The sequence below is a fragment of the Panthera uncia genome, chromosome A2 (genome assembly GCF_023721935.1).
Source record: "Panthera uncia isolate 11264 chromosome A2, Puncia_PCG_1.0, whole genome shotgun sequence".
Classification (NCBI taxonomy): Eukaryota; Metazoa; Chordata; class Mammalia; order Carnivora; family Felidae; genus Panthera; species Panthera uncia.
The window spans coordinates 72365501-72388685 of record NC_064816.1 but is presented as its reverse complement, the minus strand read 5'-3'; the positions used below and the strand labels follow the sequence as shown (position 1 = coordinate 72388685).

The 23185-nt window shown below is 39.6% G+C and overlaps 1 gene segment (V, D, J or C); it reads left to right on the top strand.

Moving 5' to 3' along the window:
- Window positions 1–456: 456 nt before the first annotated feature.
- LOC125929818 (T-cell receptor gamma chain C region DFL12-like) lies at window positions 457–19085 on the top strand. The segment is given in 6 exon segments: window positions 457–598; window positions 857–1178; window positions 4331–4404; window positions 12695–13024; window positions 16405–16452; window positions 18450–19085. Coding segments are annotated over 6 exon segments (1012 nt in total).
- Window positions 19086–23185: the final 4100 nt, after the last annotated feature.

Genomic DNA, 23185 nt, shown 5'->3' with positions numbered 1-23185 from the left:
CAAAGGAAATGCAAGAAATAAAAAACACAGTGACAGATATGAAGAATGCCCTGAAAGGCTCATCAGTGGATTTAAGATAAATGAGGAAAGACTATGGGCCACTAGATATTACCCAAATGACAATGGAAAGATATGAGAGAGAAAGAGAGAATGACAGAGAGAGAGAGAGAGAAAGAGAGAGAGAGAGAATGACAGACATAGAGACAGAGAGAGGAAGCAGATAATTCATAACTCATAGAAAAACTGTAAGAATTACCCCCCCACCTCCCACTCTCTGATTTGAACTGGTGAAGGACAATAGTCCTTTACCAGGAAAATGGCTTCTTTACATTAATATCATTGGATAACAAATGCACAGTAATGAGAGAAATCTGCTGATAAAGCAGGTTAGTAGCCTTATTTGCAGGATGATTTGGGGTAAATTCTGTGGGTCTCTTCCTCTGGTTCTTAGCTGTGTGCTCAGAGCACCACTTCCTCTTACGGCAACAGCCACCAGATCTGCGCTGTGATCAGCCCTGTATTCAACCACCTCTCCTGACAAGTGCTGGCAGAATGTGGCTCCTGTCCCAGCTGGTCCTGGTGGCCTCCCTTTGCAGCTGTGAGTGGCTCTACCCACGGGGCATTTCATTCAGTGAAGAAAGGTGATATTAAGCATCGACAATCTAGTGGCCCATGTGGGCAGAAGGCCACCCACAAGGTCATTCAAAGTAAACTACAAATTTCACCATGACCTTGAATTCTTCCGGAAGAAAATGTTGACCCCCTGACACCAAGCTTTTCATTAATGGGGAAGAAAGGTGTATTATTTCAATGAATGTCTAAATTTTGCTAATTGTTGCTTTTGTTTTTCTTTCAGATACAAATGGAGGCATTTTCATAACACAATTCATACCATCCATTACCAAGAAAAAAGGAAACACAGCATTTTTAGAATGCCAAGTAAAAACAGGTGTCTTAAAGAAAAACGTAAATATACACTGGTATCGACAGAGGCCAGACCAGCCTCTAAAACGCATTCTGTATATTTCCTCAAATGAAAATGTGGTCCACGAACAAGGTGTTAGTGAGGAAAAATATGAAGCCAGAAAACGACAGAGGGATTTGCCAGCGAGCCTGAGGATACACAAAATTAGTGAGGATGATGCTGGGCTGTATTACTGCGCCTGCTGGGATCCACTGTATGGAAATGCGCCAGTAACACTGAACAAAAACCCTCCCATGACCCCACACCCCTGCAAACACATACACACGCCTTTCTGCCTCCCACAGGGACCTGGCCACTGTCTCTACAGGACTTGTCTCTTGCATCTGTGTCCTCAGCAAGGTCTGTGCTAGGAGCCCAAGGATGTAATCTGATGTTTCTTCTAGTTAGGTCACTTTATCGTCTATTCTTATCCCTCTTGGGGACTTGGATGGCTTTTGTAAGTGTCCTGAATTTTCCACTTCTCCGTCTATGAGAATCTTCCTGGGAAGGAAGCCATATCCAATGTGCAAAATGGTTTGCTGGTTTTGAATGAATAATGAATGAATGAATGAATGAATGAATAGGAGAATGATGAAAACCACAAGGCCTTTGTTGTTTTTGTTTGTTTGTTTGAGAGAGACAGAGAGAGAGAGATAGCATGAGCAGGGGAAGGACAGAGAGAGAAGGAGACACAGGACCCAAAGCACACTCCAGGCTCCTAGCTGTCAGCACAGAGCCTGATGCGGGGCTCGAACTCATGAACCTTGAGATCATGACCTGAGCTGAAGTCAGATGCTTAACCAACTGAGCCACCCAGGGGCCCCCATAAAGCCTTTGGAGTGATAAAAACCTGGATTTGAATTCCTGCTCAGCCACTTAACTGACAGCACGATCCAGGAACGTTACCAGATCTTTCTCATAGGGTTGCTGAGGACTGAAGGAGGTTCCACACAGGACAGTTCGAGCACAGGGTCAGCACATCACAGTGTCAGTTCCCATTACAACCGAGCTTCTTCCCTGAGCCATCTCAGCTAACACAGGAGCTCAGGGGCTCTTTAAAAGTCACATCTTACATCGTCCTCCAAACAACAGTAAAGTCTGCTTTATTTTGAAGAGTTAAGAATTGTGAATTCTTCCTCCAAGATTTTTCTTCATTCACAGCAGAGTATAGAAACGTCATATAATCTAAAGCAATAACTACATTAATTATTAAATTTCAACAAGCTTTGGGAACTTTCTACAAACTAATGATCTATAAGATGTCCATGTAAATGTACATACTTCTGCATAATGTTTTGAGGTTATTATCTCATTTCTTATTATACAGTGGTAAGAGTTTTCTTCCAATTCTCATGATAGCCATATAGCTGCCACACTCATGAAATTGGTGAAAAATCTATAACTCAGGGATGAAAAAGAGCTCAAAGGTACGTGTGTTTGAAGCAAAACCTAAAGGAAAATTATGGAGGTATTGCCCCCAAAAGGAAGATAACATTGAATTATTATTACATAGGTGTCTTGGTGAGGTGCTGGGATCTGTTGGTTCTTTATACCAGGGACATAATAAAATAACATTGAGACAGGTCTTACAGAGAAGCTTTTTCATTGGTTCTAAAACAAACTTTCCTTTCACGTCCTGGCCTCTGAAGAATGAGGCCTGGCCCTGCCTTCCCAGTCCTGATTCATGCCCCCCTCTTAGAGTCCATTCTGACCAATCACTGGCAGTGCCAACCAAATGGATTTATGTGGGTCTTTGGCTTGGGCTTGTATGTTGACTATACCCCTTGCTTATCTTCTTACTGTTTTTATGTCCACTTTCAATTTATTCAAGCGCCTCTGATTTTACTCCTTTGGTTCTCAAATGGAGCCACCAAAATGAGAATCTCTCAGGATCAACTCTCCTCTCCCCAAACACCAGACAGAACAGTTGACATGTGTTGCATGTACTCTGGGGATTCCCTCAAGTAGACCCACTGGTAACAACGAAAAGAAGCAGGGCCCCTGAAACGAATCCTATATCCAATCCTATTAACCAATATTACCTGTAAGACTAGTCCAATTCTGGCTTGGACACAGATAAGAAAGAAAATGGAGGCTTTTACCTGATAATCAAAAATGTCCTGAAGTCCAGTAAGGCCACCTAATATGGTGCCCACTGGGATCTCACAATATCACAGAGTCAGAAGGACCTATAAGAAAACCTTCTCTATTACTAACTCTCAACTTCTTTCCCACTTGAGCAACCACAGCCCAACCTTTCCTGTCCTTAGTCACAGGTTATGAGCTGTTAGAACAGCAAGGGCCCTTTGGACATACAGAGCCCAATGCCCACACAACCAATGGGGATGCAGAGACCCAGTGATGGCAAAAGCTCGGCCAGAGCTAGTTAACCACAGAGAGAGGACTACAAGTGCATTTCTGAAGATCACAGAATCACTTCTTTTTTTCAACATATCAGAGAACTGGATTTTGTTTTCAAATTATGGTTTAAATAGGAATCTAGTATTTCATGGAAGAAAGACTTCTACAGATTTCTTCTTTTATTTCGGTGGGGGGGGCGGGAATGTCATTACACAATTATTTTCTCATTTTTGCACTGTGTGGTAGAGAATCATGTTGTCAAATGGTAAAAGTAGCTGATTTAAAACTGGACAACACTGTTCACATTTCTTGAGTATATTTCTGTTGGCATTTTTGTATTTTTGGTTACTAAAGAGTTTCCTCCTTTAGAAATACAATCCCAGATTGCTAACAGAGCAGGTCTGGTGTTTCTGAGAAGAGAAGGGCTTTTCCTTTGATGTGATCTCTGAGTAGTTTCACACACTTGAACACCTGGAAATCAAAACATTTTAATTGACTGAACACTTTTCCTGGTAATTTATTTTTTTTTTAATGTTTATTTTTGTTTTTGAGAAAGAGAGAGGGAGAGACAGAATCTGAAACAGGCCCCAGACTCTGAGCCGTCAGCACAGAGCCCGACATGAGACTGGAACTTGGGAAAGGCAAGATCATGACCTAGGCCAAAGTCGGACACTCAACCGACTGAGCCACCCAGGTGCCCCTCCTGGTAATTTAAATGAGTAGTTGGATGACAAGTTACTCCCAATCTCTCTCTCTCTCTCTCTCTTCTTTCTACTTGTGCTCTAATTGTTTCCATTTTCTATCAGCACTTTCTGTAATTACCGACTCCTTGGAAAACACAGATTTTTATCAACCAATCTGAGGAAAATTTATAAAATGTCAGATGCCATGAAGCCTATATTCAAAGACTTCCAAGGGAGTCCAGAAGATCAAATTGCCAGGACAAGGTTTCTACTTGCTGGTCATGCCATGAGGCTCAGGACAAGGCTGACGTTTTTGTAGAAGCTCTAACCAGTGTGATGAATCAGGATGGATCAAGATATTTGCAGAAGGAACTAAGCTCATAGTAACTCCCCCAGGTAAGTAACGTTGTTCTACTTTGATTGTGTGAATAAAAAACCAAGAGATGCTTTTTAGAGAAAACAAATGATCTATATGATCAAGTCAGCATACAGAGAGCCATTTTGCAGCTACTGGAAACTCTGTATGTAAATGAATTACTTTGAAAATGGCTTATTTACTTACCTGCTTGCAAGTAAACTGAAATTCTATATTTTGACAATACGCACATGCACAAATAGACCAAGGCTTGAAATTAAAATTATTTTTAGGATGGTGTCTTTAAACCCTTGGTGTGAGTTACGGGTTCAAGATGCTCTTCTTATAGATGGTCTCTTTAAGAGAAACACTTTGATTAAGTACCTCTAGTATGAATTCTTAATGAGTAATGCTTCTTTCTCTAATAACCTGCAAAATCTGTGATTGCTTTGGATCTCACCCTTAATGCAGTGCAAAAATTTTTACTCTTACAGTAATTGACCATAAAACATCAACAACCCCTCTTATTTTATTACTCTGGCTTCTTAGAGGGCAGGGTAAGACTAGCAAAAATCCGTGCCATTGCGAGTCTTGTGATATTTCTTAAGAGATGGTCCAGTTGAATAGAACTATGAACTCAACAAATCATTTTAGCTCCACAGTCCGTGAAAAGAGTCTGTCTGCAGGGCTTTACATTTTCATTTGCTCATTTGTTGTCTCAGCAAACACTTATTGAACACAGTTTCTGTGCTGGATGCTAGGAAAGGGGTAAAGAAGACACAACCCCCAAACTCAAAAAACTTCTAGTCTACAGGACAACTATTCTAGGTTGTGGCATCATTGGGCCCTATGTGTTTCGGCGTGTGTCTGTAGGAGACACAAAATGTCTTGGAATTATGAGCTCTCTTGCTTTTTTAATTTATAATACCTATTGCTTACAAAATCCATACATTTTGTTTTGTGGAATAATTTGATAAAATGGCCTGAAACCATCCCATTAAAGAGAATAATAATATTAGCTAAGATTCACTGAGGGCCAGATACCATGCTGACCAGTTTCAGCGCCTTATCTCATTCATTCCTCAACAGCCCTATACAGAAAATCCTCTTATTCCAAATTTGCAGATGGAGAAATTAAGGCTTGAAGAAGTTCAGTTATTTGCCTTAACTCACATGGCTTATTACTATGGCATAGAGGGGGATCCAATAGAGACTTGTCCATTCCAAAATGCATGGTCTGGACCATGATGTGATATTAGAAACATGAAGCCATGTTTTTATAATCTGATATTTACTCATCTGCAGCCTGACTTTTTAAATAGATTCTTTAGTTGAATGCTTAATTACTAATAGCTCAATTTGTATTACTCCTCATGCAGAAACTGATGCTTTTGCTTCTAATCATGGCATTATAATTGCCTCTCTCCTCCACAAATGATCAAATAAGTCATGTTGAATACACGTTCAAAAATTGGATTTTCAAAATGTGATTCTTAGGGTATTGCTATAAAATGACAAGTCCTTTCCACACCATCACATTCAGTCTTCTTTCCACATCGGCATCAAGTGCGCCGGAAACACTGACTGGGGCAGGAGAGCTGGAGCAGGTGACCTACAAGCAGGACTCGGCCTCATGACCCACAGCTGTCTTTCCGTTCAGGCCGGGACAGCGGCAGAAAGACCAGACCAGACAGGATCCTCTGATGAACAGCTCAGGATTTTAGATGAGTTCCCTGGAAACTCTTGGGGTAATTTCAAGTTCAAATAGGTAGTCTTTCAGGAATAAGTAAGTTTAGAGATCATTATTAATATTTCAGACTCTGTAACAACTCATCTGGTCTACTATCAAGGGCGACAGGATTCTGGAAAGAACTTTACAAACAAGATAACTACCCCCTCAATATGTAGAAATTAAAAAAAAACTATAAAAATATTGAACACTCATTTATTAAATACTTTTTGGTTCCTCTTTGAAAACAAAAGAAATGATAACTGCAAGTCATACTCCGGTAAAAGAAGGGATATCATACAAGAAAACCCTTTAAGGGAAGAGATTTGAGCATCAGGAAAATAGTAAGAAAAGGTAAAATCATACTTTCCAACTTGTGTGACTGAGATGGAAAGACAGAACCAAGCTGACCAGGCAGACAGAGGTCAGTTCCTCAATTCTCGACTGTGTTCATATCTAATGTGATTTTGTTTGAGTTTCATGTTTGTTTAATGGTAGTGGGGCCCATTTTTATGTCTTTATATAAACCTTGAAAAAATATGGGCACAACCTTAAAACTGGCACAAAGGGAGATTGTGTAAAAGCTCTTCAGACAGTGTGATCGGTCTGGCTATTGCGAATACAAGTGTTCGGTCCTGGCACACTGCTCAGGGTTATAGGAGCCTTTTCTTTCCATTCTTAGTAAAGTGCGGGGAGGGGAGATGGTGATACCAGTGCTGGCTCAGAATTCTAGGATTTGGTCCCAGTATGTTCACAGATAACAGCAGGATCCTTAGAGAGTTTGGAGACTCTGCCCTGATCCTTGGGGGTAGTTGCCACCTGATCTAGCGTGGAGGACATTCACAAGGAGCTAACTGGCTAGAGCAACTGGGGGTTTCTAAGGGCAGGGGAGATGTTAGAGCCATTTGGGATTTCGGTCTTGAACGTCTTGTAAAGTTTGTGTATCTTATTTATTTAATTCCAAAAATAATCAATGGAAAAGAAGGAATAAAATATTGCTGAACTTTCATTTTGTCAAAGGATGATTACTATCAAGTATCAAGATATTTAACTGCATAAACATATGCAAGAACGTTAAGCTAGGTTTTTCCCCTCTAAATGCAGTATACTGTATTTGTTCATTCCTCGTTAGCCTTAGAGGTGAAATTTTGCCTGATGAGGGAGAACATCTCACACAGATGTTTCCAGAGCACTAGGTCTCGTCAAATAAAAATTTTTCAAGAATTTTCACAAAGGTGGTAAAACACTGAAAAAAATGAAAGAAGTGATGTGGTTTTTTGCCACAATAGTTGTGATCGTAGGCACAAATGAATTCATAAATCGAAAAGCAAGTTTTTGGTCCTCTTTTTTCCAACTGACTACATACTCCATGTAAATTCTAGCAATCCAATTAAACAATGGTGACAGACATATAATGCATGGAGTCCTGAAAAGTGTTTTAGAGGAGTGTGGTGCAGAGAAAAATCTGGACTATGACTCTGCATCTATCACTTTCTGTATAACCATTCCTTAGCGTTTAGATTTTGATTCAGTCACTATTGCTTTCTTAAAATTATAAAAATAATACATGTTCATTATGAAAATAAGAACAGAGAAAAAAATAATGAAAACATTAAAAAAAGTTTAGTGACACTTATTACTGCTAATATTTGCTATATTTCCATCCATTGATTCTGTCCCTGTAACAACCATCTCAGGTGGATGTTACAGAGACTAAATGAAATTAAATATGTCAATAAGAACCATAAAGGTTGGGACATGGTCAGTGATAAAAAAAAATGTCATTTCAAATTACCATCCCTTGGAGTTCTTTATATTATCAGGAGTACAGAAAAATACGTTAATTACCATCTAGTCTATAGGTCACTTTAGAACAAACGGTTTAATTTGCAGTATGCTTTCAATTTCTATGGCTCATTGTCACCTGTTTCTAAAAATGATGATAATGGAATAAGCATTACCTCCACTATTGCCTGCCAGAACATAAGGTGATCTCTCATTTTTCAATGGAAAGATCCAGATATAAAATAAAAAGAGAAGAGATTGCGCAACCTGAATATATAAGCTTGCAGTGATACAGATAAAAAGCCAAGTATTCCCTTGTGTATTTAATATCTTAATTGAATTACACCTACAAAGTTAAAAAAGATATCAGTACAAAATAAGTTGAGAAATACAGCTTTTTGTGCCCTGACATTTCATCAAAAATTTTGTTCAAACTCTTCACATGCGTCTAAAATGTATACTTTCGAGCACATTTCTGAGCTATCTCAGGGTCCCAGTGTTTTGGGATCTCCTCATGATGATGTCACCGAATATTTTATCTGAAAAAAAGAAAAAATTACCCACTTACAAAATTTTTAAAAAGCATTGTTTTCATTTACTCTGTTACTCTATATTTGTGCAATGTAAATGTAAAGGGTAGAGACTTTGTTCCCAAGTACTGTTTACCAAATCCATGTTAAACTTCTTTATTGTCTTTTACCAGTGCTACCTCTAAAATGAGCATTGCGTTTATTTCAGGTTGACACCTTGTCTAAGGAGTATTGTCTGATCAAAGTAGAGCATTAGAAGAGCATCCTTTAAAACGAGAGGTTGCCCAGGACCGAAACATAAGACAACCCCTGTTTCATGAGGGATGATGTTGGGAACGAAAGCTTCACCTCATGTCCCAGCATTTCAGTGTGTTTGAATTCTGCATGTTTTGTGTTTGTATTGCAGAGCGGGATTTGCCAACATCTTCTCTCAGTTTTCATGTCACCTTCGAGTTAGATTTGCAAAACTATCAACCTCTGAAGCTGCAAATGAAACAAACCCGAACGCACAAATCATTTCTCATTTATTTCAACTGCCTATTTCCAAAACCTATTTGAGAAGGCCTAAAATAGAATACACAAGTACAGTGAGGCCATGGAATAAAAAGAGAGGATCAAAAGCACTATGGAGAGCAGATGAAAAAGGTCTGGGATTTCCTAACAGAAAGCACAGGGTAAAATTTAATGTTCAAAAGTAGGAAAAAATGTGGTGGAGTCCATACTTTATATTATCTAATAAAATGAAGATCTCCAAATTTTCGTATTTGTTATATGTTTCCCGCCATAAAATGAGAAAAGGACTTCAATGCGTGAGTCCTTTAGGAGGAATGTGAAGTGAAATAGCGGACATTACTTTCCAGATCCATCTTCTAAAATGAAGAAATGGTCTTTAAACAAAAGCATTTCATGCTACCGCTGCATCATTACTGTGGGCACCATGACATTGAATGTCATTCACAGATGGTGACCTTCAACAGACACACTCAGGCACCAACAAGTTTCGCCTTCATGCTCATATTTATCAGAAAAATGTTTAAACTTTTTAAATATAGCTAGACCTTTAAATAAAGTTAGAAATGTCATACATTTGAAATACATTTTTGTCATAGACTCTGAGTCTAAAGCTCTCTCTTGGCCAGCAAGAGAGCGGATGCAGGATTAAAATGCGAGAGATGGCTCATGTCCGGGAAAAGACAAGTGCCCCGAATAAGGATCCTTGCCCTGTATTTATTAAGATCAGAAGGCTTACAAACATGATGGAAGTGCACAAAGAGACAATGAAACTGCGAACATTAACTCGTGGCTATGAGGGAAAGGGGGTTTTGAAGATATATGGGGTTTGGGGTTTGGGTCAATATAAAGCAAAATCCTGGCGCTGGGCAGATGGGCAGATGGTTGTTAATGGCAGACAGGAGGCGCTATGTCTCCTTATCTTAGCTACAGAGCATGTAACCTCAGGGTTAACAAGGCACCTTTTCTTTTGCTAATCAGCTCTGCCCTGGGCAGCATCACCTGCAACACCCCGGGTCTATAGCCCTCTGTACCTCTTTACCTAATTCGGTCCTTCCCTCCTGTGAAAGCAGCTTTCTGCGATAGTACTAAATTGGGGGGCATTTTGGTCCTGAATACCTAATCTTGCTTACCTTATATACTTTTGTATTGGGGGCCTTTGCCCCCCTCTCTATCCTGGGGGCCTTGGCCCCACCCTACTTTATTCTGGGGGCCTAATCTTATCTACCCAAACTTGGGTGTGAGTAACTTATGGCTTTGTAATTCTTTATGCCTTGTTAACCCATTGGTGCATGCCCAGGGAATTCCTAAACGTATTCCCCACACATTTTAAATATGAAATAGCTATAATTATTTGTTTAATAAAGGAAAAATTAAAAAAGTAGAACAGAATTAAATCAACATCAATATGCAGGTTTGAAGTATCACCCTTGCAAATTGAAAATGTAGTTGACACTTGGTACATTTATTTAAAATTCATATGGATGCATCTTAAAATATAAATAGCTCAGGCAACTTAACTCAAATGTATTTTATGGTTATGAAAATAAATGTATATAAATATACCAGACAGGCTTATTTATTTTAGAATCTGGTTTCTATTTTTGCATCATAAAAATGATCTTCATCATAAAAATCACTGTTAACAGGTTTAAAAAAGAATGTTGAAGGAAAAACTATGTAAGATAATTACCCAAAATACAGGCATGAGCCGTATATAATCAAATGGATGCTTTAATGCTCAGTTCATTATTCCATTGAGAAAATTGTGGAAGTTCAAGATTCATTTTATCTTGAAAACAGTAAAACATCAAGAATTTGGTTAAGGAAAGGGGACAGAGGGTAAAAACGGTATGCTACCGTCTAGAAATTTATCAAGTTCATCATTTGATTTTTGAGTTCTTCACTATAATGAATCAGAAGCGGTCCAATTAAAACACCCACAAATTTTCAAAAATGAAAATTAGTTTCTTTAATATATTGACTAGAGGCTAAAGTCATTTAAATATCATGTACAATTGAAAAATTAATCTTGTCTATCTAACATGCTTTTTACACTAAAAACAAAGTATGTGGTTGGCGAAATATACGATGTCTTACTGTTATAATCAATAAAATACATATGCACTACAAGCAAGATGTGTATACTTAAAAGAAGCACATTATAGGGGTGGCTGGGTGGCTCCGTCAGTTAAGCATCCGACTTCAGCTCAGGTCATGATCTTGCAGTCCATGAGCTCGAGCCCCATGCCGGGCTCTGTGCTGACAGCTCAGAGCCTGCAGCCTATGTCGGCTTCTGTGTCCTCTCTCTCTGCCCCCAACTCACTCGCATTCTGTCTCTGTCTCTCTCAAAACTAAATAAACATTAAAAAAAAAAGAGCACATTATGACCTAATTCTACCTACAGCCTAAATAAGAACTCATCGTTTGCTTACTGAGTTAGTATAAAAATTAGGAGCTTAGCTACACAGGCAGAAATTCTCAAGAATCTTTTTTTCTAAAAAAAAAAAAAAAAGAAAAAGAAAAAATAAAGAAAAAAAAGAGAGTATATTAAGAGCCCCCCAAAAGAATTTTTTTTCTGTTCTTCTCAAATGAACTTTTTTCTTAAGAAATTGTCCTTTGAATTATTAAACTAATACCAAACTAGCCCAAAGAGAATATCAGTAAAGCACCTGCATTTCAGTTGGAAATCAATTTTAAAATGGTTCCAACATTTATAATTATAACCATTAAATCAGCAGTAAATGTATCAAGTAACATACCAACATTCAAATGACATGTCCCTGAAAACTATGATTTTTGTTATATGTTTTGACATTATGTCTGCAGGAAACTCTGGAATCATAACAGGTAACATTACACCAGTTACATATTATTCAGCCAGTGAAATCACCAAATATTGTGGGTTACAAGTTCAGCAGCTTTCTAGGGCAGATTCAACTTAGAGGGAGACTCTGAGAGTCAAAATATGGTGTTCTCTTGGTCACATATAAACTTCAGATGAAATGCTAATAGGAAATAAGCTTTCAGTGAACATTTTCCACAGCAAAACAAAAGTTCTGATAAGGGTGTTACTTGATAAGGCTTTAATATAAAAGCATTTCTGAAAATAATCAGTTTTGAAATAGCACTTTTGGATATATTGAGACTTTGTTTCTAAATTCAAGGTGTAAATAATTTGGAAGTGCAGCTTTAAACATTGCCCTACATGAAGTCCTGACGTGATTCAGACGTGAAAGCGAGATGTTCTATAATTTTTTTTTTAATGTTTATTTATTTTTGAGAGAGAGACTGAGTGCAAGCAGGGAAGGGGCAGAGAGAGAGGGAGACACAGAATTCGGAATGGGCTCCAGGTTCTGCGCAGAGCCCCACGCTGGGCTTGAACTCAAGAACTGCGAGATCACGATCCAAGCTGAAGTCCGATGCTTAACTGACTGAGCCACCCAGGGTCAACTCGATAGGTTGTCAAGTACACCTGGAAATATTTCCCATTCAAACAAGCGATTGTGTATTGTTTAAAAAAATTCCATGTTTTAATCCCGACTCTGCCACTTAGTAGCTGTGACTTTGGGCAAGTTATGTAACTTCTTGACCCTCTTTTTCCCATGGAAACTAAGAAGGTAAGCAACTCAGAACCATTGTGGAGGAAAGGCCACCATAAGCACTAATTCTATGGCAACTTTTCCTTCCTTTTACTATGTGCCAGGTGGTTCCAACCACACAATGTTTCCATTTTTCTAGTAATAGCTTTAATTGCTATTCCATTTTCTCCAACAGATAAAAGCCCTAATGAAGACACTTCCCCCAAGCCCATGATTTTTCTTCCTTCACCTGCTGAAAGAACACTCCATAAGACTGGAACATATCTTTGTCTTCTTGAGGATTTTTTCCCTGATGTTATCAAGGTAGATTGGAAAGAGAAAGATGGCAAAACAATTCTGAAATCCCAGCAGGGAAACACCATGAAGAATAAGGACACATACATGAAATACACCTGGCTGACTGTGACAGAAAAGTCAATGGATAAAGAACACAAATGTATTGTCAAACACGAGAAGAATAAAGGAGGGGTTGATCAAGAGATTCTGTTTCCTTCAATAAACACAGGTATGTGTGTATATACCAGTAACCCTTTTGTCAAAGGAAATATCCCACCTTTGCTGTCAAATATTAATGAAAAGAAACAAATAGAAATCTTTCTTAAATGTTGTTACTTTTAATGGTAGCATAAATGTCCTGCTATTTCCCCATAGAACTAAAATAGTATTGACTTTGTAACATACAAAGAAAAAAAACAAGAAAAATTCATTTAGCCTTTCTGACCTCAGTTTCATCAACCAAAATGTTAAGGTTACAGTGATATTTTTAGCGTCATTATATGAATTACATGAAACAGTACATGCAAAAGCACCTAGCATCCTCCCAAATCATAAACGCTCGAAAGAGAGTCCACTTTTAAGGATTGTACTTGATGAGGAAATTAGAACAATTATACATCTTTAGGAATGTTCTACTCAGCAAAGTCCCTCTCACTTTAATCTTGCTCTACTCAAAGTATAACCCATAAACAATGAGTCATAGGCGACAAAATGCTGTTCATTTGGTGGAGACAGATCGCGCTCAACAAAAATAGTAAATTGGTTGCTGAGGTTTTAGTATGGTCTTCTGTTTCTCATATTTGAATTTTACATACCACTCTAAGGTGAAATTTGGTAAGTAAAGACTGTGTGAGGCTAATGTATACAAATATTCTTCCATTCTACACAATGGATGTGTTTCTACCCCTGGGAAATGCTGCCCAGCAAACATTGCGGAACGAGTGTGTGCCAGGCCTGGAAAGGATGCAGGATGGACCACTGTCCCCAGGAGGATCACTACAGTAGAGTGAATACATGTTTCCTAATCACTCACGGTCACTTGTGATTCAGCCATGGTGTCCTGTAGGATCACCATTGGTACAAATGCTGATCATTTTTCGATAGCGTGGGCACCCGGCTGTGATCCAATAACCTCTAGACTCAGAAGTCAAGTCCTGAGCCTTGACATAAGAGACCACAGCCCAAGAGGGCCCACTGGACAGGACTAGTTTGTACTTTTCTCTGTGGTTACCAAGCCCTTTGGAAGCAGGGGGAACACGCACGTAACTAAATGTGCAAAGACCTTTGCTGTATACCGCTTAAAATTGTTGAAATAAATCTTTACCTTCTTGGATCCTTAGTGTTTCCAATGATCAAATTAGGGTTGAACATTTATCTCTGCTTTCTCCCTGGCTGTGATGAAGAAGAAATACAATCATGTCAGTGAAAATGCTTGCTTTTGAAAATATAACATGAATGCATTTATTCATGTGCTTCTTGTATTTATGTGCATCCTCTCCTAAAACTAACTGAAGTAAGAGTGCAGACAGCCCTAATTTTTAAAAATTTCTACAGCTAAGAAACAGAGAGGAGGCAAATGAGCAAAGCACAAGTTTAATGTAACCACTGTAATCCTTTAGATGTTGGTTTTTATAGTGATCGAAGTAAACTAGAGTAAGTTCCATGGTGATGATTATCGAAAAGGGAGAAGTTCCTATTTGTGAGATGTGTTTTACTTGGCACTTAATTTTGGAAACGCATGTCTCCCAAGGTCTTCTCAATGGAACAGAGCTAATGAGGGTATTTCTGTTAATGCCATTCTACAGCAAATTTTTAATGCTGATTCTAGTAAGGTTTTTTTGTTTTTTTGTTTTTTTGTTTTTTTGTTTTTTAATTTTTTTTTTCAACGTTTTTCATTTATTTTGGGGACAGAGAGAGACAGAGCATGAACGGGGGAGGGGCAGAGAGAGAGGGAGACACAGAATCGGAAACAGGCTCCAGGCTCCGAGCCATCAGCCCAGAGCCTGACGCGGGGCTCGAACTCACGGACCGCGAGATCGTGACCTGGCTGAAGTCGGACGCTTAACCGACTGCGCCACCCAGGCGCCCCTGTTGTTTTTGTTTTTGATGAAAGCTAAAAATATATAGAACATGGAAACATGAATCCATGAAATGATTTGGAAGAGATAAAACTATATGGTCTAAGTTTTCAACCAACCTTGATTGAGAAAGTGAACCTAGGGTACACACACACAGATTTTAATTTGGAAAATTGTTACCTTAATGTTTCTACCTCAATCAATTCATGGTGATAAGAGATGTTTCTTTTTCTTTTAATGAGTAGAGCTACTGTATGGAAAAGAAAGAGACTTTTAAGACACTTTAAAGTCCATTTTTGAGGGTATTTTAACATGTAAACATGATTATACAAACATTTTTATTCCTGTGATTTACCCCAAAGCCTATTAGAATTTAGAATGTAAGAGCGCCCAAACAAGATGGTGTGGAGTGAATAATTTGCATACCAGAACCGTATCTGTATGGACAAGGACTCATCAAGCAGAAAAAGGATAAGCCAAAACATGTTGGGACTGTCCGTCCAGCCAACAGTCGATGATCTTTTTAAGGGATTTTGTCTTTCTATGTAACTTCAGCTTTTTGTTTGTTTGTTTGTTTGTTTGTTTTTTCGCATTAGAGAAATACAACCCTCCCCTCAGGTTTTATCTATTCAGAAAACTATGATTACTTGGCCAATCTTTCAGCGTGCACTGAAACACTGAGCTTTTGCTTTAGCTCATCTAACCCCCCACAACTGCCGTTTGAGTGCTGGCTCAGCCAGTTACTGGCATGGCTCTGGTCAAGTTACTTAGACTCTCTAAACCTTATTGCCTGTTGTGTAACATGTAGTCCTCCAAATTCAGCTCACATCGGTGTGACTGGGGGATCAGATGAGATAATGCACGTGAACCTTTCACACAGTGCCTGGCACAGTCGTAATCACTCGATAGGTACAGGCTTTCATTAGCATTGCTGTCACACCCACACACACCACGGGGGCGTGCATGGTTTGGAAAGGGAGGGCCTCTTGCCTTTACTTAGGTGAATTTACCTCAACCAGACTCCTTCCAACATGTAAAATTCTCCTGTGGAGTCTAGGGTTAGATGAATTCATTTTGTAGCAACTCCGCATGTCTGCGTGGGTGCTGAGGATTGCCCAGTATTCACTATTTCCGGTTATTTTTCCAGTCAACAAGTACTTATAGAACACCTACGTTGAGGCAGGCTCTGTGCTAGGAGCGATGAGCGCAGAAGGAAAACAAGATAGTCTCAGACATTACCTTCTAGTTGTGAGAAAAAAAAATGCATCATTTGTGAACTTCAACATCTTCATGTGCGGAAATAGAATATGTGAATCGATCTACTGAATTACATAGTAACGGAGCAATCATTCCAGAAATTGTGGGGATCATATATGTCTAGGCTCTCTCCTCTTGGTTGCCAAATTGTATGTATGTATGTTTGTATGTGTGTATGTCTGGAAGTATCTATCTATCCATCCACCCACAACTCAGACACATGTCAAATAATGGATATGAACAATTGAATAATACCTTCTCTATTTTCTTTTAGAACTCCCTGCTATTAATTCTACAGAAGCTTCGCTGAAAGATGAAAATGGTAAGTTTTTGTATGTGTGTGCCTTTATGTTATGCTATAGCATTTTTTCCTCCCAATCAACTTAACTGTTGAACTTCCCTGACTTCAGGTAGAAATCTCACAATGGCAGGATCTTGCAAAATAGACTGACTGATAATTTAAGTCAGTCCATCGTTTCCCAGGAGCCATCTTCACATCTTTGTGGGTTTGGGATTGAGGGGACTATATAACTTAGGGGTGCAGTGAGGGGCTCCGAAGTCTTTCAGCAACAGATTTCACTCATTTCTGTGGTCCTTGTTTCTACTGTCTGAGGAAAACAGGATATTGAGTTGCTTTTTTTTTTTTAAGTCTTTGTTTTTGTTCATAGTTAATAACATGAACTGACATTAAGAGGTTCTTGTACAGAAGGCATTGTGTTACTGTGAGTGCATTTTGTTTAATTCTCCTAATACTCACTATGAAGGATTTCATTCACATTTTATGCATGAAGGCAATGAGCTAAAATGAACTAAGTCCCTTGCACCACACTGCACAGCGGGATCTGAGGCCTCAACATGGACCATCTGAGTCAACAATTGATACGCTTACTTGGTTTGCTATTCTACCTGTAAGATGTAGTCACAGAGCAAGAAATCCCAAAGCCAGGCACCCGTGGGGATGGGTGTGAGTGCAGGGCTTCAAGGGCCACAGACTGGACTTTAACCCCAGTCTTTTAATTATTTGCGCATGAGTATGGGTACATTACTTGCATTTTCTGAGCCAACCGGGAATAAAACGAACAACAGCTAACTCAGTTATGAAAGACATAGGGTCACACATGGCAAATGTCTAGCATAGGGTATCTCATTTACCTGATGCATGGTAAGTACTGGTTTCTGGCCCTTTCTCCCCACGTATGTATAAGAAAGTGACAAGAAGCATTGTCTCCAGCCCTGCCGATCTGCCTTCCATGTGCAATATCGAGGGGCCTCTGGACCTTAGGTAACATATTACCTGACCAAGGGCGTGGAGCTATGAACACATCATCTCTCAGGGTCCCTTTCCACACACCAAGGGCTAATGATTCTGGAGTTCTTACTCTTTGGAGACTACTTTTTTCCACTTTATTTCATTTTGTTATTATTTTTTTAAATTTTATTTAAGTTCCAGTTAGTTGACATACAGGGTAAGAGTAGTTTCAGGTGCACAATATAGTGAGTGGTTCAACACGTCCATACATCACCCGGTGCTCATCACAGCCAACACCCTCCACTAAAACCTCCCTTCCAACCTGCTATGAGCACAACCAAATTTCCATGGACCATACCGTTAGTAGGAACTTCATTAACGAACAATGTGTGATGACTAAGGTGCTTCTAAATCAGCAATTTATCTTTACACATATTTTTAACTGTTTGTTGTTGGGGGTATTTGTAACCTGTGGAGGTGCAGAATCAGAGTACGTAAGAATGTGTTCTCGAACATTATGTTGCTGGGATTAAAATCTGGCTTGTATTTACTAACTATATGACATCAGACAAATTCCTTCTCTGTCCTCAATTTATCTGTCAAATGGGAATGAAAATAATAATCTCCTAGGTTATTGAAAACTTAAGATTAAAGCTTTGCCCTCAAAACTCTCAAATCAAATGTTTGGCATTTAGTTAGTGGTTAATGCATATTAGCTATTATGGTAACTTATAGACAAGGTGGGGGTGAAGAAATGGCAAAAGCTACTTATCACCAATGCTTTTTGCAGGGTGACTCATTCATCTAAAACATAACCTTGCTTTTTAAGACTTTGGAATATACTAAGTGAATTTCACAGAAGTTGATTCACTTGACCCGCAAGCTGGATTCTGGGTTGTCTTGGTGGTGGTGGTAGGGGTGACAGTGGTATAGACGTTTACTGTTGGGTTGGGTTGGTGCAGGAAAGTCACTTCCACCCAGGTCATCAGAATTGCATAATACGACCTACCTCCCATTAATAAGTCCTAGCCTTTCAAAACAACAGGTGAAACTAAAATAGCTTCTTTTAGACCCCCTACAGCTGCAGCTAGTGACCAGCTCTGCCTACTACACCTATATCATCCTCCTCGTCAAGAGCGTGGTCTACACCATCATCATCGCCTACCGTCTACTTGGGAGACCAGCACTCTGCCGCAATGAGAAGAGTTCCTAACCCATGGTGGCCCAAGGCTCCACTTTTCTTTACTGGCTACTGTCGCTAACGGTGTCTGCTGAGGCTCTAGCGGGGCTTTCTTTCTGGGTTTGGGTTATTTCAGTTCACATGTCTTTTTCTATGTGTCATCATTGCAGAACAGGCTTACAAACCACTGGGCAAACGGGAAATGTCACTCTGCACCAAGAACAGACTCTGCCATGAGTCAGGGGTGGAGCCGGGGGGCACTCACGGGGGCTTCAGCACCACTCTCTCCTTCACGCCCACCAGCCCGTCAGCCACCCAGCACCCTCACCTCTGAGTATAGCCGGCGTGCAGCTTCCATCGCGGCCCCTGGGGCTCTGTATCCAGATAACTGCCTGGAGGCCTTTTATTTTACATACATGGAAGCCTTCATCCTTGCTGCCTGAACTTTGTGCTGTTTTTCATAATAGGCACAATAAAAACAATCAAAAGCCTACATTTGCCTCTGTGTGTTTTCATTCGGTGAAATATTACTGAGAGTCCAAGGCCATGGACAGCATGGCAACTGAACCTCCACATTCAGCATTGATGTAATAATCATGGTCAATTCCACATTTCTAACTCTTTCCCTGAGAGAGTCCTTGTGATGCCTTCTTTGGGGGCACTGGCCCCAGGGGAGCCACAGCCAGCGAAGGTGCCAGGTTATTTCTCCTTCCAAGGGCAGCAGATTCAGACTCACTTGGTTTAAGACATTCTGGTGGTGACAGTATCACATGTCATGTGACTGGCGGGTGTGTCAGACCTGGACCCGTGTCACACGTGCACCATGTTTCCTGATGTCACAAGAACCCCATGAGAGCTGCACTAACACGGGAAGGGAGGGTGCTGGAGGGGTTAAGTGCTTGGACTCTGGACCCCAAGTGCCTGGGTTTAAATCTTGGGTCTATAGCTATTTGAATTCCCTGTGCCTAATTTTCTCATTTGTTAAATGGACTTACAGTGACACATCTCCTGGGGTTGTGTGGATGCGATGAGTTAATTGTGCTGGGCACACACAAGTCCTCAAAAGCATTAGAATCTACTGTTAGCAGCTCTAGTTTAGAAATAATAGAGAACACATCCTCACATACACACACACACACACGCAAATTATGTGCTGAGATTTACATGCAATACCGTAGTGCCATTTACAACAATCCCAAATTAACTCAAATGCCCAATAAGAAAGCAAAAAAATAAACTAAATGATGTTGTATGATGGATTATTATGCATTTACCAAAAAGTGTATATTGGTAAAGGAATGGAAAATTAAACAGAGACTGTCACCGAAGGGGCTGGCTGGCTCAGTCTTGATCTTGGGGTCATGAGCTGGAGCCCCACATTGGGTGTAGAGATTACTTAAATAAATAAAAACTTAAAAAAAAAAAGAAAGTGCTGTTGAAGAAGTATTCATGGCAGGACCATACTAAAATTGTTAGATTATACCTTCACATGGTTCCAAAAACCAAAACACTTTAAACATCAAACTAGGAAATCTTGCTTCAACCACTGTCTCTACCTCCTCACCTCTTTCAGGGTCACAGTTTTGTTTCTTGGGGATCTTTCCAGTTTTAATGTATACAAATATGAATTTACATACAAAATTAATAAATGCATACAGATCTAATGTTCTTCCTTCTAACACACAGGCAGAACACAATTTACATTATTCTGCACTTCTCACTTACACATCCTTGGGCCCTTTCTATGTCAGTATACAGGGACACTTAGCGGCACAGTATTTCGCTAGTGAATGTTTACCTTATAAAATACTTTCTAAGATCAGTACCCTGTGATCGACCAATGGATTATTTCCTACCATTTGCTATTTTAAAATATGCTAAATTGGGGCGCCTCAGTGGCTCAGTCCATTGAGGTCTGAATTCCGCCCAGGTCATGATCTCACAGTTCCTGGGTTCGAGCCCCGTGTCGGGCTCTGTGCTTACAGCTCAGAGCCTGGATCCTGCTTAGGATTCTGTATGTGTGTGTGTCTCAAAAATAAATAATAAAAAAATTAAAATATGCTGAAATTATAGTATTGTTTTATGTCACTTTGGACATGTGTACTGGTCATTTTGATAGTTATTGGTGTCTTACCATCATGTGAGTACCACAGTGTAGGTGAATGTCAGAACAGTACAGTCAAACATCAGGATTTTGCTAATCTGACAGGTGAAAAATAATATTGCGTCATGGTTTTAATTTGTTTTTCTCTCATAAGTATAGCCATCTTTTCATATATTGAGTTTATTTACATTTCTTTTTTTTGTGCAATATTTGCCCACTCCTTTGACTATGTTTTTTACTGAGTAATAACACTAAGAAATATGACACTCACTTATATTTGTGTGTTTATTTCTCCAAGCATGAGTGTAAAACAAAATGTTCAATATATGGTAGGTGGGTGAAGAAATAAGTGATTGGTCATTTTTTTCCTTTTCTAGTGAATCCTTTTAAAGTAAAAGTTTTGCAATATTAGAATAAAACAATGTCTCATTTAAAATCGGGAAAGATTTTGTGTTTATTCACAATCAGCTTCAGTTTCTGTGAAACAGGTGCTTTTGGAGACTAAGTGGAGGTGGAAACAGCACAAGACCCACCAAATACAAAAAAGGAGGAAATTTAATTTTCATCCATTCCTTCATTTTCAGGGATTTCATTAGGCCTCTTTAGATCAAATACCTGGGCCTCTACTTAGAGATCTGGAACTGATCTGCAACTGTTTCTGTGTGTGGAAAGCACAGAGGCAAAGGGAAAACTAGCAAATGACCCAGAGCCATGTGGGCTGATTTCAGGGCCGGGCACTCTTAGCCAGTGTCCCCTGTGGCTTCTAATCCCCTCCCTTCCCCAACCCGACCTGGACCTGGGCAGCCCTGGAGTGCAGACAGGGGGAAGGCCGTGGTGCAGGGGACAGTGTGGGGGGCAGGAGGGCGCTGGTGCGGTGGTGGGGTTTTCTTTTCTCAGGCTTTTCTTGTCTATTTGCTCTGTCAAATGTGGTTGATTCGTGGAAAATGCTCGAAGTCAAACCGGCCCTTACTGGTTGGGGCTGTGCAAGGGGTAGTAGGTTTTGTCAGATAAAATAAGGGCAGTTAGACCACAGCCAAGTTTGCTCTTTTCCACAAGGCCACGGCTAATGAAAAGAAAATATCCATCTGCACACGCGTAGGACTGCTGTCAAACATATTCCTAAGCTGTGGTTGAGGGGTTCCCCTGTTTTATATCAAGTTCATTCCAAGTAGCTGTTTCATGAGTCGGGAATTGTATGGCCAGGACTGTTGAGACGCTGCACCTTCAGTCCAGTCTGATGCCTCTGTTCTGCGGGGAACAGCCTGCAGACTTCTAGTATCCCGAGCTCCTGTTTTATATCAAGTTCATTCCAGGTATCTGCTTCCTGAGTCGGGAATTGTATGGCCAGGACTGTTGAGATGCTGTGCCTTCACTGGCGCAGTAGGTTAAATGACAGACTCTTGATCTTGCTCAGGTCATGATCTCAAGGTTTGTAAGTTCTAGCCCTGCACTGGGCTGGGCGCTGATGGTGTGGATCCTGCGTGGGATTCTGTCTCTCCTCCTCTCTGGCCCTCCCCATGTGCTTGTGCTCTCTCTCTCTCTCTCTCTCTGTCTCTCTGCCTCTCTCTCTTTCAAAATAAATAAATAGACTTAAAAATTTTTAAACCATTTTAAGACCTCCAGAGATACACGTCTTTAATTGCCAAGAGTTCAGGTTCACAAAACTGTAATTGTAAAGTACAGTTTTACTTTTACTTCTTGTAGGAGGAAGACCTTTGGTTAACTCGTGGTAACCTATCAAAATGGATGTCCCTTCTGTACTACTGAAAAATTGTATACAGACTAAGAATTATTATCTACTGCTCCTCTTCCTCCACCTCTTTGCCAAGAAGTTGGCATGTATTTTTTTCAACCGCAAATAACTGTGAGCTTTGGCACAGTCTAATGTACCTAATTTTAAAAATCGCTGTACCCAGTGAATGAGACCGGTGGGGACTTCTTAATGTCAAAGATCCCAGATGGTTATTGTTGTGTGCACGGTGGCCAGAGAGCGCTGCTAGAACCACTGTGGGTCATGCCTCATGAGTCTTATATTAATCATACATGTGACTCTGACATTTCACTCTAGAATGATTTCTTTATGAAATATCTCTGAGGAAATAATAAATAATACTTGCTTTCCATTATGTACCTTTCCCCCCTAAAAATAAGAGCAAAGTCTAAATGTCTGAGAGTAGAATAAAAAATTAAATAAGTGTTATATTTCCACAAAGTATGTTGCATCCACTAAAATTATATGTATATAGTTTAGAACAGCATGGGAAATGCAAATTTTATAGAGTAAAGGCAAATTTGTAATGAAAAAACGATATAGCATAGAATCATATTTATGATACTAAATACAGTAAACACATATGTGAAGATCAGAAAGATGAGAAGAAAATAATAACCAGATGACTTAAATCAGTTCTGCACATTCTAAAATATGTACAAAAAACTGACTTTATAATTTTTAAATTATAATTATTAAGACAGGTGGAAATAATATTGTATGGCCACAATGATGTGAAATTTCACACAGA